The 19,095-nt window shown below is 37.1% G+C and overlaps 1 protein-coding gene across 1 annotated transcript in view; it reads right to left on the bottom strand.

The window, feature by feature from the left end:
* The window catches only part of LOC127650735 (zinc finger protein ZFPM2-like), a 69,435-nt gene that overhangs the window by 23,875 nt on the left and 26,465 nt on the right, over positions 1 to 19,095 (bottom strand). The window contains exons 4-5 of the mRNA XM_052136343.1: positions 14,877 to 15,001; positions 8,704 to 8,800 (exon numbers count right to left, since the gene is read on the bottom strand). Coding sequence (XP_051992303.1) covers positions 8,704 to 8,800; positions 14,877 to 15,001 — 222 coding nt within the window. The remainder of the gene's footprint in view (positions 1 to 8,703; positions 8,801 to 14,876; positions 15,002 to 19,095) is intronic.

Genomic DNA, 19,095 nt, shown 5'->3' with positions numbered 1-19,095 from the left:
AGGTAAACATGATGGTAAAGGTAAACAATAAAGGTTAACGTTGAGACAAAAGGTAAATGTAAAAGTAAACAAAAATGCTAGCAAAATGGGAAAAGCTAAAAATGTATGAAAAAAATTTACCAAAAAAAAAGATCAACGTATTAGCAAAGTTAAAAAAAAACCTTAATGTTAACAAAATAGGTAAACAAAGATAAACATAAATTAAAAATAAATTAGGTAAACATAAGGATAAAGTAAATAGCTAAACACAAATGTAAACAAAAGTAAACACAAAACACATAAAAGCAAGTGTAAATGTTAACATATTAGTAAAAGGTAAACATAAAAGGTAAACAATTGAAAAAATTTACAAAATAGGTCATTAAAAAGTAAACACATTTTTTTATTAAAATAGAAAAAATAAAGATAAACGCAAATATAAATATTTACAAAAAAGGAAACAAAAGGTAAATGTACAAAGTAACAAATTACGTAAACTTGACGGTAAATGTAAAGACAATGCTAAACATAAATGTTAACAAAACAGAACATGAAGATAAATTTAAAACTTAAATTGTACAAAATAGGTAAACGAAGATAAATATAAATGTAAAATATAACAAAATAGGTAATAATAAATATAAAAGTGAATGTAAAATTAAACAAAATTGGTAAACGCAATAGCAAACGTTAACACAATGGTTAAAAGTAAACCTAAAATGTAACTGTAAATGTACACTTTACAAACTTTAAATGGTTAAAGTATAAAAGCAAAAGTGCATGTAAATGTAAACAAAATAAATAAACAACAGTAAACAAACAAAATAGGTAAACGCTGGTGATGTGGCAACATCGGCTTTATGGACACTGCCGGGGCCTCACCAGGGATTATGGTCAATGATGCAAATCACATTGTTATTTCTCCCAGTAATATTATTATTAATATTATTATAAAGACTAGCTACATTGATTGACGATGGTAATGAGGAGGCATCATGGACTTACATGTGCTTTTATGTCCCTGCACAGTAAATATAATGGCACGTACATAAAGGGCATTAAAGTCTGTACCTTTTCCTTCTGTGTAATAGCATTATGTTCTGATAGAATGATGTTTGATATTAGGAAATAAACTGGATAGTTAATATAAGGCTCATATAAAAGAGGGAAAATAACTTATTTTTGTTGTTGACATCAACAACAAAAATAATGTAACTTGATACATGTATTTATACTTGAAAACCATGAACAAAACTAAGCAACATAAAAGAAAATGCGACCCAGGATGCATTAAACACAGTTTGTTGGTTTTTTACAATGGTGGGTCGCCATTTGATGTCCAGTGTAAAATCTGGGTCCCGATGCAAAACCAGTTGAGAACCACTGCCGCTGACAAAACAACTGCAGCAACTGTCAAACAAAATCTCAGACGGAAATGTGTACTTTTGTCTTGGGGTACTCAGTATTATGGCTTGGGACCCTCTTCTTATTTCCAGGTAATGGGATAGAGCAGGAATGAGGGTGAGAGGGATGGAAGGAGGGAGAGATTGGGAGAAAGGGAGGAGATATACCCCTCAAGCGAGCGTCTAACTGGGAAAAGGATTACATGCTTCTGCTCTTCTACCTTCTAGCAAAACTCCCGATTGGTTTCAGAAAAACTCAGTTCAAACTTTGTCTCTGTTGACTTCGTCTTCAGTGAGAATCAAACAGAAATTCCTCTGACATAACCCAGAGACACGATGTGTTTCAAAAACATTATTTGTTCAGAACCTCAAGAACAACTCTTGTCTTTAAAGGAACAGTTAAAATTCTGTCCTTATTTATTCTCCCATGGCATTCTAAACCTGTATGCTGTTGTTTTATGAAAGACAAAAATGTCTATTTTCAAGAATCAGCTACACATGAGACTATCAGTGAATAATAACTTAAATTTGGGTCTGTTTCTTACACAAAGCTATTGCATGGGTTCAGAAGACTCAGTATATAGTTCACAAGTCATATGGACTATTTTCTTGACATCTCCAAAAATTTTCTTTAAATGAATTATTCCAAATGACTCTTATGAACCGGATCTTTGGAATGAATCACTCCAAACATCTCATGATCTTGTTATCAGTTTGAACCAGCCTAACGAATCCTTCACTGTATGTACCAACTGAATCCACATTTTAAAACCTGAAATGTAAAGACTTCATACTTGTCTGACTCAAAGAATTGTTTTGTGTATTCAAAGGTTTGTGAAAAATTTATTATAAGAAGTAGGAACATTCAGTTCTCCTGATACACAATGCATTTAACCAGCGTTATGAAAGATACATATGGTTTTCTCGCTAAAATCCATCAGTACCATCCCAGTAAACTACAACTAATAAGTCAACGACTGCGGTTTCCTCTTACTGTGGTGTGCCAGGATTTTTTTCATTCTGTTCACCCCCAATTCACCTTAACAGAGCAGCTCCTTCACATCACCGACAGCCATAAACCTGTCAAATATCAGTCCATCAAGCAATGAGACAGAAAGCGAGAGAGAGAGATAACATGAAATATGAAGGAAAGAGAGGGAGATGATACAGGGATGATGAGGCCTAAATCATCTAATGACCAGAATAAACCTTTCCTGATGGCTGGTGGAGCTGTGAGTCTCTGCAGTTCTTAAGCCATGTCCCTCCTGATCCAGACATCCACTACCATCAAACCAGGATTTAAGATGCATCACAACCCCCTGACAACATCCAGCAGCTTCATAATCTCATATATTCTCTCTGCTCTTGCCTGACATTTCCAGACACGACATTCACTCAAGATAAGCCAAAAGCCTTTTGACAGGATAGAGAGCACATATAAAACACACGCTTAAGAGTTTTACTGCCCCCTTCGCAAGAACTCATCGGTGCATGAGATGTGATGAGCCATGCACTGACGGCAATAGCCACAATATCTCATATCAAAGAACTCAGTTCATATTCAGTTACCAAGAGCATACCATACCACAGGACCATTACTGCAATCGACATTGTTGCCAATTTGTTTAGATAGGTCAACTAATATGGCTTTTCAATGGCTGATTTTTAGGGCGCACTATAGCTTTTGCTGCGGACCCAAGTTTATTTTGTGTGAAAAGCTCTGTACTCTGGTGTGCAACAGCAAATCGACCCAGAGTCTATTGAAAACTGTAGTATATATTGATGAAGTAAAATGTTCCTATGATACAGTACATTAAGTAACTGTTTACAAACAAATGCTCGCTCATGGTGCTTCCGGGTCCTTTTGGCACCCCGGAAAAGAACTGCACTCGAGGACTGAAAATGCCGAAACAGTGGGGTGGGGTGGAAACACCTCCAAAAGATTATTGGAGATTTCGGCTTCTTTAAATTTCCATTAGGATTGGTCGATCATAACAATCTCAGGATTTGATTTCAATTTTGATATTTTCATTGTTACCATGTCTGCTCCAAGAAGACCCCTTGTCCCAACCTGCTGTTGGTAGATTTAAATCTTTCATGGAGCAATCGCACAAACACTGATTGCAAATGGCTGATTTTAATTTCCAAAACACAATTGTTATGACAGATATGATGCCAAATATGATCCAATTATGATTTTATGTGAACAAGATAAACATGATCTAACAGGATGAACGGGACCCTGTATTGCCACAAATGCAGCACATATTGGTTGTTTATGTATGGACATGCGAATAAAAATAATGTGTACTACTTCTAAAATATGTCTTAGCATTTATTTTGAATGCAGAAAGTAACTTGTTATTATGTTTAAATCTCAAGTATTATTATTGTTTATACCACAGGTCTGTTGAATGCTTGATTCTGATTGGTTGACGGACGTTGTAAGGTGTGCAATTATTTTCCAGTAAACACAAAGCTATGAAGTATTTCCAGGTCTTGACCGCATAACAGTTCCATATCACTTTGCCAAATTACTTCAAAGAGCCCTACAGGCTACCACAACAAAATAACCATATAAAACAAAGACATTGGTTAAAGTAAATCTGTTAAGAATTACGAACGATGTCTATAATTTCCTAAATTTATTTCAATTTCCATTGAAAAGCGACCTTGTGCTCTCACACACACTAACGTACATACATACACGCACACAGAGTCTCGACCAACAAATAGAGCCTTAACGTAAATGCATCCCGCGACTTGATCAATACAACAGTATTATCAGAAACAACTTTTTATAGTTGTTTGGCAACGGAAAAGCTATATACAAGAATGGCGACACTCGCTGCTGCCTAAAAGTACATTTAAACTTAAATCTTGAATTTTGACGAGGATCGCAACAAACAGAGGTAATCCCACACGCAATCTCTCAATTTCTCTTTTTCGCCTCTCTCAGTTTCTCATTTTCTATCTCTCGCTAACATGCACACACACACACTACATAGTTACTCCAGTACTGTAAAGGCCCAAACATACTCTACGCAAATAAGTGAATGCAGACACACCTTGCTACGCAAGCTCGATTTCACGTGTCATTGCATTGTGAAATGTGTCAGCGCTCAATTCATAACACAACGCAAGTACTCGCTTGCATTGTCAAATGTCATGGTGGACTCGAGCAGCAATTTGAGTTGATTCTTTCAGAAAATATATACAACTTTTTGTTACCTCCGGTAAAGCAGTGCAAGCCTCCGTTGCTAGTTCTAAAGTGACGTTTTCGATCTACCAACAATCTAGCTGTGTGTCGTGACCGCATTATCACCAAGGGCTATGCTTTATTTTTCAATAATTCAATGGTCGGTCTTCAATTATTCCTTACTTGCACAAGGATATGCAATACTTCTAAAATATGTCTTTGCTTTTATTTTGAATGCTGTAAGTTAGGTGTGTGCAGCAAAGCCATTATCTGTAAATGTTGTACTCGCAAAATTATCTGTATTTTAATATAATTGGATGTGGGAGTGGCTAAAGATGGAAATAGATCAAAACTACATGAAAAATATGTTTTTTAAATGTAACTATGCTTTCCATGTAGCATATATGCCTTGTATAATTCACAAAATTATTTTAATTTCATTATAATTAATGTTATTATTATTATTACTGTACACAGAACATTGCATCTCTTGTTCACTCAAACAGACCATGTAGGTAGGCTATTCATTTCATTTAATTACAGCATTATGCGGTTCAATAATCACATATGACTATATCCCGATTTTCATGTTATTTTGATTAATTGTGCAGCACTGAAGGATCGTGAAATTTGTCTAATGATGTGCTCTTTAGGAAAACAAGTGGCGAAATACTGTGAAAAGTGCATTCAAATCATTGTGGTGACATTGCTTAATTATAACTATCGTCAGTGAAATAATTTCGATGATATCCCAGCCCTACACAAAAGTAGGACCACTTTTTCTAGACGTATAAACAGCTAGTTATGCATTACAAAGAATGCTTGTATAGGTGTAATTTTCTGTAAACAGCTGTATACAGGATATTTCAACAACTTTCTACACACCCTTACGGGTATCCTTGCATATATCATGCAGTTACCAGGTTTACCAGCTTTACATGACAGGAGTTGAAAATTGTATATTTTCAACAATGCACAGACAATACATTTTTTAGAGTAGTAACACTAATCTCATGTTAACACATGAAATGTTTAAGCCTTGTGGCTAAACTTTAGAAACTGTGCATCTGTGCTTAAAAACAAAAACAAAAAAAAAAAACATTGAGTTTTTGAACACCTTTTTGCTGGTCAGGCTGAGAGACCAACAAGCCCTCCATCTTAAACCAGCTTGGCGAGGCTTTTTTTTTTAAATTTATAAACATATATATTCTCTTGTTATTGGTTGTTGCAGTTGACTTGCATTCACTTTGTTTTAAAAAGAAATAATCTCACCCCTCCCTCACCTCACACACCGCTCGCCTGCTTGAGGAATGAGTAAAACACGTGTTTTTGCACACATGTACAGTACATCACAAACATTTCAAAAAGTGGCAAATGTGTATGATGTAAGATCATATTTAATGTTACACTTGACCCTGCTCAGCGTTCTGAGACCTGCACAATAAACAGAGACTGCAGAGCGGCCATCTGATTTGAACTTGAGATCACACTGCACATTTTCATTCATAAAGTTTACACTTTTGCAATATTGACTTATCAGACTCACCATTGCGTTGTCATTTTTGGTATGTTTATTTCATCTATCCATGTTGTTATATAATCAGTCAAACAAATAATTTTTCTATAAATTCGAATCAATTCGTTATTACTTTTGAAGGCATTATTCGTGCCTTTCCAAATAAGAATTGGGGCTTAAATAACTGAGTTTGAATATTTGAATTTGTCAAATTATTATTTACTGTTTTTTATTTATTTGTTATTTTATTTTATAGACTTCAGAAGTGTGTTAAATGCAAGAGGATGTGTATGCATCAACCTGTTACATGCACGACTAAATGATGCAGACCTACTGAATCAAGTTCAAACTGGTTTTGTTGACAGTTCAAAAAGAACCTAGAGTACATATATTTCTTATTATAAACCATAGATTTCCTTCTATAATAACGTTTATTAACATAAACAAACATTATTACATTATATATTGCTTTATTATTTAATCTATAGATTATTAAAACCACAGCGCTGCTCATATCCACCATTAAAGGTGATGCTCTGAAGAACCTGGAAGCGCAGTTAGCTGCTGTGTAACATCTGTAGTACACTGCAGGACACCACCCACTATTGACATTGAGGGAGCATGTCCCCCCATATATTCAGAGTAGTTGTCTAACAACATGGGGTTTTCAATGATATTTGATTACACCATTGGTATAATGCATACATCTACAAAAATTGCCTTCGACAAGCAGCAAGCATTCATGTAAATGAACAAAAAACTAATTTACAAAAACATGAGTAAAATAGTAAAGCTGGCTTCTTCTGAGTTTCTACCAAACTACAGAAGTAGCCGCTCACAATAGTACTCACATTGATGGCAAACTATACTATGCAAAATAAATTAATTAATTAATTCAGGTTCAAACGAAGCAATTGATTTTAAAAATGATTTTTTACAAGTTAAGCTCAATCAACAGCATTTGTGGCATGATGTTTAAAAAAAATTATAATTTTGTTACAGTGAGGCACTTACAATGGAAGTGAAAGGGGGAAACATTTTGGAGGTTTTAAAAGGCAGAAATGTGAAGTTTCTAATTTTATAAAAGCACTTACATTAATTCTTCTGTTAAAACTCATGTATTATTTGAGATGAAAAGTTGTTTAATTTGTCATTTTTACAGTCATTTTAGTTGATTAATGTAGAGTGACATTACATCGCCATCGCAATGAATTTGTAAAATTGGCTATAAATGTATTGTGTAAGTGTTTATAGTAAGTGACTTTATCACACTAAAATCATGTTTACACACATATTGTTTATGTCTTGTTGTTATACTTTTGAAACAGTGAATATTTTGACATTCAAAAATTGGCCCCCATTCACTTCCATTGTAAGTGCTTCACTGTAACACAGATTTGTACTTTTTTAAAGAAAAGTAGGGACAAGTCAAAATATTTTTTGTAATCAATATTATGCCACAAATGCTGTTGATTGAGCCTAACTTGTATTGATCCTGGAACATTCCTTTAAACTAATAAATTTGGTCCCCAATCCCGAATATGTGGCTACGGCCTTGTAATACACATATACAAAATCAAACTAACTAAAATTCATTGATGTGACCAGTGTTGGAAAAGCTAACTTTGCTATCTGCTTGGGTAAAGTATGCCAGAGAGTTTAGAAGATATCCGACGGCCTGGCCCAATCGATCCAGTCTCTTTTCAAATTCTTATGAATTTTTCAGTTGAAAGCCCTTCAGCTAATCAGCATTGTCTTTTAATTAAACACAATAGCTGTGCCGCTTGCTGGCGGAAGACGACTCCTCCAGGGGAGGCGGTGCTGTTTGAATACACTGATAATGGAATTTGACATTGCTGGAGATGTTGAGCCATTATTCCATTTCTCTGTGCTCTCAGATTAGTGCGATAAAGGTCTTTAAGTCTTTCTTTTCTTCAAGTCTTTTTGAAGAATGGAATAGGGATTGTTCCCTGTTGAACTTACACTTGTACTGTAAGTAGATTAATCAATTAAGCCCCGGCAGATAATAAAAAAGTGGAGCACTTTAGGGAAATATCACTTTTAGTCAAAGAGAGAGAGAGTACAGCCAACAAAGAGTTATCTTTCTGCTCTTTAAACGCTGAGTATTGCTCATGGAATGGCAAGTTATTACTGCACAGTTTTAGTTCTTTTGGTAAAAATGGGGAATTTGTTGTTATCTTGGAAAGGGGCTCATCCTTTTCAGATCTTCTGTACAGTCAAGATTCAGAGGGTTTTTAAGACCTCATGAAATCAAAGCTTTGTGGTCTTAGCCCATGTCTCTTAGTTTTGATATGCTAGTTTACTCCTAAAAGGTGATGAAATAAACTTTTAGCAGATGTATGCATTTCAAAGGTCTTTTCTTCTTGCCATTGACTAGCAATAGATAAAGCAAATCATGGCTTGACACGAACTGTCGCATAGCTATTTTAATAAAGGACAAGCCCATTGATATGTTCCAACCCAATCGAAAATATATCAAAACAAGAAAGAAAACCAAAGTTCACCAAACCATTTCATGAGGGACTGTCAAGCTATACAACAGACCATGAAAAAGACATTTATAGACTCAAAGAATAAATTCTCACCTTTGCTGTAAACTGCACAGTTGCTCTTGCCATCCTCAGCACTGACCCACATCATATCCATCAGCCAGCGGGGACCTCCGCTCAGCAACAGCGAAACCTGCAACAGAAGACATACTCTCACTTTTATCATCACAATGACTGTATCGTAGTTGCTGATAGCCAGACTTTTGAATAGACTTGTTTTCAGCCAGGAACTGCTCACTTAGGCAGGAAGTGGATTCAACTAAAGGACCGGCAACTAAATTGACTAACCATATTTTTTATTGTTGAAACCAAAATAATGGGCATGGAAAGGTGCATTAAATTGATCGCATAACAGTGTCTGTACGCAATTGGCTGTACAGAAATGTGAAAATGTGCATCAGAATTTCTATCCATCCAAAATTAATAAGTACTGAATATTTCACAGACATAACTAAATAATAAAGGGAATATACTGTTCTGCACATTAATAGTCGAATGGCTTCTTTACCACATTGGTGCTGGGTGTGATTAGAATTAACCATTTCTGTTTTCATTGTTTTTGATCAACAACTACAGTAAAGAACAGAGAGTATTAAAATAAACATTATTCAATAACAAATGGGTTGCGTGGATCTCGTCTTTGGACACGCATTACACTGAACGAGTCAAACCAAACATTTACTCTCAACACGCAGTGACAGGATCTTTGTGCTGAACTTCTTCGCCAAAATACTTCTCAATCATTGGCAAGTGAAATCTAAAAATGTACCATCCATTGGCTAATTACAGACCATATTATTTGCATAGTGCAAAATTTGGTGGCATATGCAAGTGATTTACTCATTCTTGGGATTTAAGAATCAATATCGGGACTGTTCAAATGAAGGTAGTGATGCATCGGGCAATGGACATTTTTCCCCACCCCTTTGTTTCCTGGTTTACTCGTAAAAAAAAACTCTACACATGGACCACCAGAAGTTGCGTAAAGAGCAAAGTCAGTAAATGGACTGTGGGTCTTAGAAAACATGTTTAAACAATCTCAACCATGTGCCCTCAATTGGCCATTCCCAAAGGCCATTTCAAAGCAAGATCTCAATGTATGCGTGTATGTGTGTGTGAAATGGGGGTCGAGCAGGCCACACCCTGTCTCCGTCCACCCTGTGAATGGCTGTATTGTTAGAGAGCCTCTGAATGTTGCACCTGATCTGATCTCATCCTTTGGGATGTTTGGAATCCAGAATAGTGCGCTGTGACTTGGAGACAGAAGAAGCGGAATGTCGAGCACTGATCTTTAGACACATTGTGCCGCTCTATCACCAACATCACAGCTTCCTGAGACCACCGCATGGGGAATTTAAAGAGCTGACTTGGGTTTCAAAAGGATGGACAGAAGGTTGGATTCATAATCTCAAGATAAATTGTGTTATTCCTGTAGAACAAAAATGTCACTGCATTACATAACAAAATATCAAAACATGAGTCATCTGTACACAAATGACGCTAGAGCATTTCTCAGAACTAAACTAAATTTTCTGAAACATTTTGCAATTAATTTTAAACAACTGGTGTCAAGGCGATTTTTAGTGGCTGTATGAATTTGTTCCTCTCATGGTTATACAGGTGTCCTAGGACAGTAACCAGGTGGAGTTCATCACATTAAATTTGATAACCAGAAAGTGTCCAACTACTTTATGCAGTATATCTTTATATTATTTAAACCTAAAAAAACTGATTTCTGTGAAAAACGTGCTTGTGACATCTTCCTTTACAATAACTTTCACTAGGTTTGATATTTTTTCATCTAATGCAATGCCAATCATACATTTTAAGTGAGACTTAAGTGTCCCAATACATTTTGGAGTTACTGTATTTTTAATACAGATTAACCTCTATCTGAAACTCTGTCCGATGACCCGAGGGGAAGTGGATATGATTTCAGCTACCTGTGGGTTTCAGGATACATCCTGCAGTAGAAGTGCATCATGCCTTCTGAGAGGAGAGGGAATCAAAAACTCTACAGACTCTCAAACTGTTATCTTATGCTTATCATTCCAGGAGCATGCTCTGTCTCTCTCTGGCCAAATCTGCATTTTTGCTGAATCATATTCCGGCCGGCTGGTCAACCCCAGAGAGAGAGGATTTGACAGGGATTCGCCATTTAAGGAGAGGTAGACATACAGAGGAACATTCTATTGCTCAGTGGTTGCTCTTTCATAGCTCAGATGTAATCAAGTTTTCAGATACGTTTAATTTATCATTGTCTCCAAAATTTTTCCTAATATTCTTTTGGAGGAGTAAAAGAAGACACAATTGCTGTGATTGTTCACATACAGGAAGAGTATAGAAGAATAAAACGAATGTAGATGGCATAGCTCCGATAATTTGGAGAGAATGAGAGGAGAGAACGCTACAGGAAATTAGATGACAGGAGATGAGAGAAGATAAGGAAAGAATAAGAAGAGAATGAAGGAGAGGAGAGGACAAGAAAGGAAAGCAAATGAGTTGGAGAGGAAAGCAAAGAATAGAAAAGAAAGGAACTGGAAAGCAAAGGAAATCTGCTGACAAGCAAAGGAAAGGAAAGGAAAAGAAAGGAGTGGATAGGAGAAGAGAATGAATGAGAGAAGATAGAATGAGAAGAGAGAAGGTAAGGAAAGAATGAGAAGATAATGGAGGAAAGGAAAGGAAAAGAGTTAGTAAGGAAATGAGTTGGAGATGAGAGGAAAATGAATGAGAGGAGAAGATATAATGAGAAGTGAGAAGGTAATGAAAGAATGAGAAGAGAATGGGAAGGAGAGGAAAGGGAAAAAAGGAAGGGAAAGCAAAGAGTTGGAGAGGAAAGGAAAAGAAAGGAAAAGAGTTGGGAAGGAAAGGAAAGAGCTGGAGAGGAGAGGAAAGAAAGCTAAAGGAAAGAGTTGGAGCGGAGAGGAAAGGAAAGAGTTACAAAGGAAGGTAAAGGAAAGAGCTGGAGAAGAGAGGAAAGGAAGGTAAAGGAAAGAGTTGGAGCAGAGAGGAAAGGAAAGGAAAAGAGTTGGGAAGGAAAGGAAGGTAAAGGAAAGAGCTGGAGAGGAATGTAATGGAAAGAGCTGGAGAGGAGAGGAATGTAAAGGAAAGAGCTGGAGAGGAGAGGAATGTAATGAGAAGAGAATGGGAAGGAGAGGAAAGGAAGGTAAAGGAAAGAGCTGGAGAGGAGAGGAAAATTAAAGAGAGGAGAAGATATAATGAGAAGTGAGAAGGTAATGAAAGAATGAGAAGAGAATGGGAAGGAGAGGAAAGGAAAGGAAAAAAGGAAGGGAAAGGAAAGAGTTGGAGAGGAAAGGAAAGGAAAAGAGTTGGGAAGGAAAGGATAGAGCTGGAGAAGAGAATGGGAAGGAAGGGAAAGGAAAGAGTTGGAGAGGAAAGGAAAGGAAAGGAAAGGAAAAGAGTTGGGAAGGAAAGGATAGAGCTGGAGAGGAGAGGAAAGGAAGGTAAAGGAAAGAGTTGGAACAGAGAGGAAAGGAAAGAGTTACAAAGGAAGGGAAAGGAAAGAGTTGGAGAAGAGAGGAAAGAAAGGTAAAGAAAGAGTTGGAGCGGAGTGGAAAGGAAAGGAAAAGAGTTGGGAATGAAAGGAAAGAGTTGGAGAGGAGAGGAAAGGAAAGGAAAAGAGTTGGGAATGAAAGGAAAGAGTTGGAGAGGAGAGGAAAGAAAGGTAAAGAAATAGTTGGAGCGGAGTGGAAAGGAAAGAGTTGGAGAGGAGAGGAAAGGAAAGGAAAAGAGTTGGGAAGGAAAGGAAAGAGTTGGAGAGGAGAGGAAAGGAAAGGAAAAGAGTTGGGAAGGTAAAGGAAAGAGCTGGAGAGGAGAGGAAGGTAAAGGAAAGAGCTGGAGAGGAGAGGAATGTAATGGAAAGAGTTGGAGAGGAAAGGAAAAGAGTTGGAGAGGAGAGGAGAGGAAGTTAAAGGAAAGAGTTGGAGAGGGGAGGAAGGTAAAGGAAAGAGTTGGAGAGGAGAGGAAAAGAGTTGGGGGGGGAAGTAAGGTAAAGGAAAGAGTTGGAGAGCAGACGAAAAGGAAAAGAGTTGGAAAGGAGAGTTCACTTACACCTGCAGAGCATGAAGATTCAAGAGTGTTCTGTGTTTCTTTTAAACATTGAAGTGCACAAAATCGATGCACACATTTTTTTCATAACCTTTCATCAAAGTGTAATAACTTTTTTACCCAAATCTTTACTAACAAAACGTTTTTCTTGATCGAATTAACTGCCACTGGATACATTTAGCTGAAACATTTTTGTTAAAAATTCAAATAACTAATCTAACAAAGCTGCTTTAACCTGACTTTATTATGGTGATGAAACCCGAAAACGAACAGCAAAAAAATACAAATAAAAAAGGGTCTCTATGGATTTTTCACAGTATACTGTACATGCTACCTGTGTTCTCACTTACAGTGCATATAATGTCTTCACCCGCAGACAGAGAGAGAGAGAGGTTTGTGTGGATCTGACTGTGTGGGAATACTTCATGTAAAAGACAAACTGTACACAGCACTCCACTCTCCTTGAGTCATTTTCTCTCTTTCTCTGTGTGTGTGTGTCTCTCTCTCTCTCTCTCAGCTGAATCCTCTTTTCTCTTATCAGTCCAGCACAGGCTCCATCGGCCTCTCCCACTCTGACAGGAGCAACAACAATGGGCCTGCGATACCAGTCCGCTTCACAGGGTAAACCTGCCACGTGCACAGATTACCCCTCACACATACACACACACACACTCACTCTCTCTCTCTCTCAAACACACACCAGAACACAACACCACCTTCTTCAAGGGCTCAAAATGGACACAAAACATGCAACTTTGCTTCTTTGCTTCATCTGCCCATCCTGTCTCTGTCTGTAGTCTTCCTGTAATAGATTACCCACCGCATGTTTTAACTATAAAGCATGTCAAAATTTTAATTTTTATAAAATGCATAGCTAAATCACAATAGCACAACCAAGAGGAAGATCTGATTGCTCAGACATAACTCTTCCACAGCTCACAAAACTTAAAGGGATAGTTCACCCACCATTTACACACCTTCATGCCATCCCAGATGTGTATGACTTTCTTTCTTCTGCTGAACACGAATTAAGATTTTTAAAATAATATTTCAGCTCTGTAGGTCCATACAAGTGAATGGTGACCAGAACTTTAAGGCCCAAAAAGTACATAAAGGCAGCATAAAATTAATCCATAAGACTCCAGTGGTTTAATCCATGTCTTCAGAAGTGAAAAGTGTGAGTGAGATACAGATCAATATTTTTTTACTATAAATCTCCACTTTCATTTTCTCGTTCTTCTTCGTTTTTGGCAACTCGCATTCTTTGTGCATATCACTACCTACTGGGCAGCAAGGATAATTTATTGTAAAAAAAGGACTTTAATTTGTATCTGTTTCTCATCCACACCTATTATGTCATTTCTGAAGGTATGGATTTAACCACTGTAGTTTTATGGATTACCTTTATGCTGCCTTTACGTACTTGTTAGAGCTTCAAAGTTCTGGTTCTAATTCAAAGCATTGTATGGACCAACAGAGCTGAAATATTCTTCTAAAAATCTTCATTTGTGTTCTGCAGAAGAAAGTAAGTCAAAAACAGCTGGGAAAGCATAAGAGTAAATAATGAGAGAATATTTGGTGTAAACTATTCCTTTAATGGAGTTCTATGTTATGTTAAGTATCTGTTTAGTATCAACTTTATTTTTAGATGTTGCTCTTAAAATTCCATAGAAGAAATTAGATGAAAAACAACTTTCGATCTAGCCAAAATCTGAGCACATTTTGAGGCATTATGGAGATATCTTTTGTAACTCTAGAGGAGACAAGCGAGATTACTGGTGCCTTTTTCTCATGGGTATAATCTGAAAAGCAGCAGATTTAAGCACATAACTTAAGTCTCCATTTAAAGGAAAAACAATTTAGATATTAAAGAGATCTTATTGTTGATTTTTCTTTAATATAGAAATATATATATATATATACACACACACACACACACACACACACACACACACACACACACACACACACACACATCACGTCACAATTGCAACTTCCAAACTAAGCAGGAACTTCTCAGGAGAACAGGCAGCAATAATTGTAAGTGTGCTGGACTATCAGGTTGTCATATCCACATTTTGCCTAGATATTTTCTCAAAAAGCTTTTCCCCACAAGAATCAAAGCAAATCAAAACACCGACCTTGTCACTTCCTCCTGTGGTCATCTCAATCTTCCCAGGGAAAGGACCCCATGTGGTGCCCAGAAGAAGTGCCTGACAAGATTGAATCCTCCTCTCTCCTGATTCAGCTGTCATTTTTAGCTCCCCTATAGAAACCAGAATATTACAGTTGTCATTTCTGTTATTACACTATAAATGTCTCATCCAAGCATAGGGCAGTTAGAAGTAGTGAACTATTATTTTATGAATGATGTATTTTTTTTATAATTGTAAAGTATTTTGAGTAAATATTGTGTAAAATATTGCTGCGTTTTTGTCATGTCGGAATACAAAAAAAATTCTCCCCCCAATTTGGAATACCCAATTCCCAATGCACTCCGAGTCCTCGTGGTGGCGTAGTAACTTGCCTCAATCCCGGAGGAGGACGAATCTCAGTTGTCTCCATGTCTGAGACCGTCATTCCGCGCATCTTATCAAATGGCTTGTTGACGTGGTGCTGCAGTCAAGGACGTTCGTCTAGCGCGTTTACATAGAAAAACAATGGAAAAAATGGAGTAGTCGCACGCAAAAACACGTTCAGTGTGAACGGCCCCTCGTCCGTTAGCACGTGTCTGTGAGCGAGAGCGGGTGGACGAAACAAGCTCAGAAGTCCTGAATATTTTTTCAGAAATTACAAACTCAAAGTCCTACTGACCCGAACCTGGCGGCTTCGTGAACCGCTCGGAGACTGCAGAACAACATGTCACCCCCTCAAGTGGTTTTTGCAGAGCTTTCGTACTTGGGCCAGGGGGTCCCCCGACATCCAGGGCCCCATGCAATTGCGTGGTTTGCGTGGTGGTTAAAACCGCTACTGGTTACATGTTTAATGTCCTTGTCCATTTTGCAATTACAATTTGGAAACTCTGAATTTTCTGAAAGCTCTGACTTCTCAAACTGACCGTTGTGACCATTGTGACCACGTGATATCAACCAAAATGGGAGCAGCTTCAACAGTTAAAGGAAGTTACTAGTAGCTACCCCTATTGTATTTGTATTGATGTGAATTATATGTATTGAATGTGGTGATTAACTATCAACACTAAAGCTGTATGCACATTTATCCTTGATTACAAGAAGACATTTAGCAGCTGCTTTTCTCCAAAGCGACAGTACACTTATTACAGGTACAATCCCTCAAGAGTAACCTAAGGGCCTTGATCAAGGGTGCAAAGGTGATGTTCATGAATCAACCCTTGTGGGGTTTAAACCTACAACCTTCTGGTTACCAGCCTAGATCTTTCACCGAAACGCCACCCCACCCCACGAGCAGGCTAAGCCCCCAGCATGAGCACCCCTCCCCACCAGCTCTTGCAGTCAATTAACAATCATACACCCATCTGAGCAGCTTTCTATCAGGCGCTCTTCTCCTGGGTGACCCTGCCTGTCTGTTTGATTAGGCTTTCGCCTCACTGCTCTGACAGGGCTTCAGATAAGGTGGATTAAGCCTCTTTCTGCAGAAAGTTTTGATGTGAACAGTGCAGAAGCGTGTTAAATGATGCAGTTTCAGGACGAGTTGTGAAATGCGGGCAGATGATAATGATAAATAAAGAGAATCTAAAGGCACCGCTCGCTGGAGATCAGGGTTAAGCCTTTGCACCCTCTTCTCTCGCTCTGGATTAAGAGACGTCTTTAAATAAAAAGGGTACCAGTGAGGGGCAAGGTTCAAAGATTATATTTTAAGAATTCTTGACACCCATAATTTACTGTTTGCTTCACTGAAGAGGAATTTAAAGACCCTGTTAAAGGGCATGATGAGCCTGTGTTGACGTATTTTCAATTGAGACATGGAATGGGACAGATTTGTTAGGGTAAAGTTAAATTTATAGAAGTTATATAGCCAGCTTGCCCTTATATTTTTTTCTTTTATATAATAAAGAGAGGTAAAAAGGGTAGGCATAATAGGCTTTGGCGTCAGCCTATTCCTTTTCATCCATTTAAAAACAATTATGCTGGGTTGATTGTATATTTATAATGTATATACTGTATGCTGAAATGAAAATAAATGAAATGAATAGCATTCTTGCATACTACTATTATTACTTGTTTTCTGCAAACAGTATGCTATTCCGAATTTTGCCCATCATTTACTACTTGCTAGTCATTTGCAGGTGGTATAAAGGGGAGGGGCATTCTCATTCTAGAGAACAATTGGATGGACAATCTGTGTAGTCTAAGATAAGTTATAAATATTTTTGCTACATTTTCCTGAATAGTAAAAGAATGTACATTTTAAATGTACATTTTAATTTTGTCACATTTTAGGAGTACGTTTGCATATAGATCTCTTCTAATAAATACAACATCATAAAATTACAATTTAAGGCACGTTTTGTGTTCAATACAAGTTACTGTTAGCTCTACTGACAGCATCTTGTTGACGTGAATTACCACAGAAAATGATTTCGTCCCTCGTCCCAGTATAGTTTTAATATATAAAAAAGAAATAATTTTTACAGTATTGCACGAACAATAGATATCTATGGGGTAAGGCCCTGTACCCAAATAAACATTAACAGTAGAATAAACACACAGTTTTAAAAGTATAGCCATAATAATTAAACATTATACACGGGTGGCCAAAAGATCGGAAGGAAATTGGTACTTTAATTCACCAAAGTGTATTAAATCAACTGATCCCAAAGTATAATCAGGACATTACTGATGTAAAAAACAGCACCATCACTATTTGAAAAAAGTCATTTATGATAAAATCTAGACAGACCCCATTTCCATCAGCCATCACTACAACACCTTATCCTTGAGTAATCATGCTAAATTGATAATTTGGTTCTAGAAAATCACCTGCCATTATATCAAACACAGCTGAAAGCTATTTGGTTCATTAAATTAATCTTAACATTGTTTTTGTGTTTGTTTTTGAGCTGCCACAGTGTGCAATAGACTGGCATGTCATAAGGTCAATATTAGGTAAAAAATGGCAACAACAAAAAAAACAGCATTCTCTAGAAACTTGTCAGTCAATCATTGTTATGAGGAATTAAGTCTATAAAATACTTGAAATTGCCAAAAACTGAAGATTTCATACAAATTCTTCAAAGACAAAGAACAACTGACTCTAACTAGGACAGAAAGAGATGTGGAAGACCAGATGTACAACTAAACAAGATGATAAGTACATCAGAGTCTCTAGTTTGAGAAATAGATGCCTCACATGTCCTCAGCTGACAGCTTCATTGAATTCTACCCGCTCAACACCAGTTTCATGTACAACAGTAAAGAGAAGACTCAGGGCTGCAGCCTTATGGAAGAATTGCAAAGAAAAAGACACTTTTGAAAAAGAAAAACTAAAAGAAAAGTTTAGAGTGATCAAATAAACACAGACATTGGACAACAGTTAATTGGAAAAGAGTGTTACGGACCTTAAACCCATTGAGCTTTTGTGGGATCAGTTAGACTGTAAGGTGTGTGAGAAGCATCCGACAAGAAAGTCACATCTATGGCAAGTGCTACAGGAAGTGTGGGGTGAAATGTCACCCGAGAATCTGGACAAACTGACAGCTAGAATGTCAAAGATCTGCAAAGCTGTCATTGCTGCACATGGAGGATTTTTTTATGAGAACTCTTTGAAGTTGTTTAAGAAGTTCTGAAATGTTTTTTTTTTTCAAATTGTAATAGTCATATTTCACATTATTAATGTCCTGACAATGCATTGTTATCAGTTGAATGCCACTTTGATTAATAAAAGTACCAATTTCTTTCCATAAGCACAAAATCTGTACATTATTCCAAATTTTTGGCTGCCAGTGTATATCTTTACATTAGATTAGTGTGATAAAATTGCTAGCTACCCTTGTTTAACCAAAGTTATATCCAATATTTCGAAATAACTTAATGATATGCTCATAAATACCAGAAGTTCATCCAACAAGAACAGCCCACCCACCACTAACACTAAATGCTGTAAGGCGGGGTGCCAATATGTTTGCATTCAAAGGCAAATAGCAAATGTATGATCTTTGAGAAAATCAACAAATTAACTTTCCTCGCAATTAGCAACTCTTCCTGAGGCACCACACCCCACTGAGCGAAGACTGCAAATTCACACCTCATTGTTGCACTTCCACATCTGTCCCATTCTCTCCTCTCTCCCCCTCACCCATTCCCCTTCAGCTCAGAATCACCTAAGATCTGTATGTAACAAAAGTCTATATCTGATGTATACAAATAATGTAACTAGTGT

This window comes from Xyrauchen texanus, chromosome 10 (genome assembly GCF_025860055.1).
Source record: "Xyrauchen texanus isolate HMW12.3.18 chromosome 10, RBS_HiC_50CHRs, whole genome shotgun sequence".
Lineage (NCBI taxonomy): Eukaryota > Metazoa > Chordata > Actinopteri > Cypriniformes > Catostomidae > Xyrauchen > Xyrauchen texanus.
The sequence above is the reverse complement of the archived record's forward strand: the minus strand, read 5'-3'. Positions and strand labels throughout refer to the sequence as shown.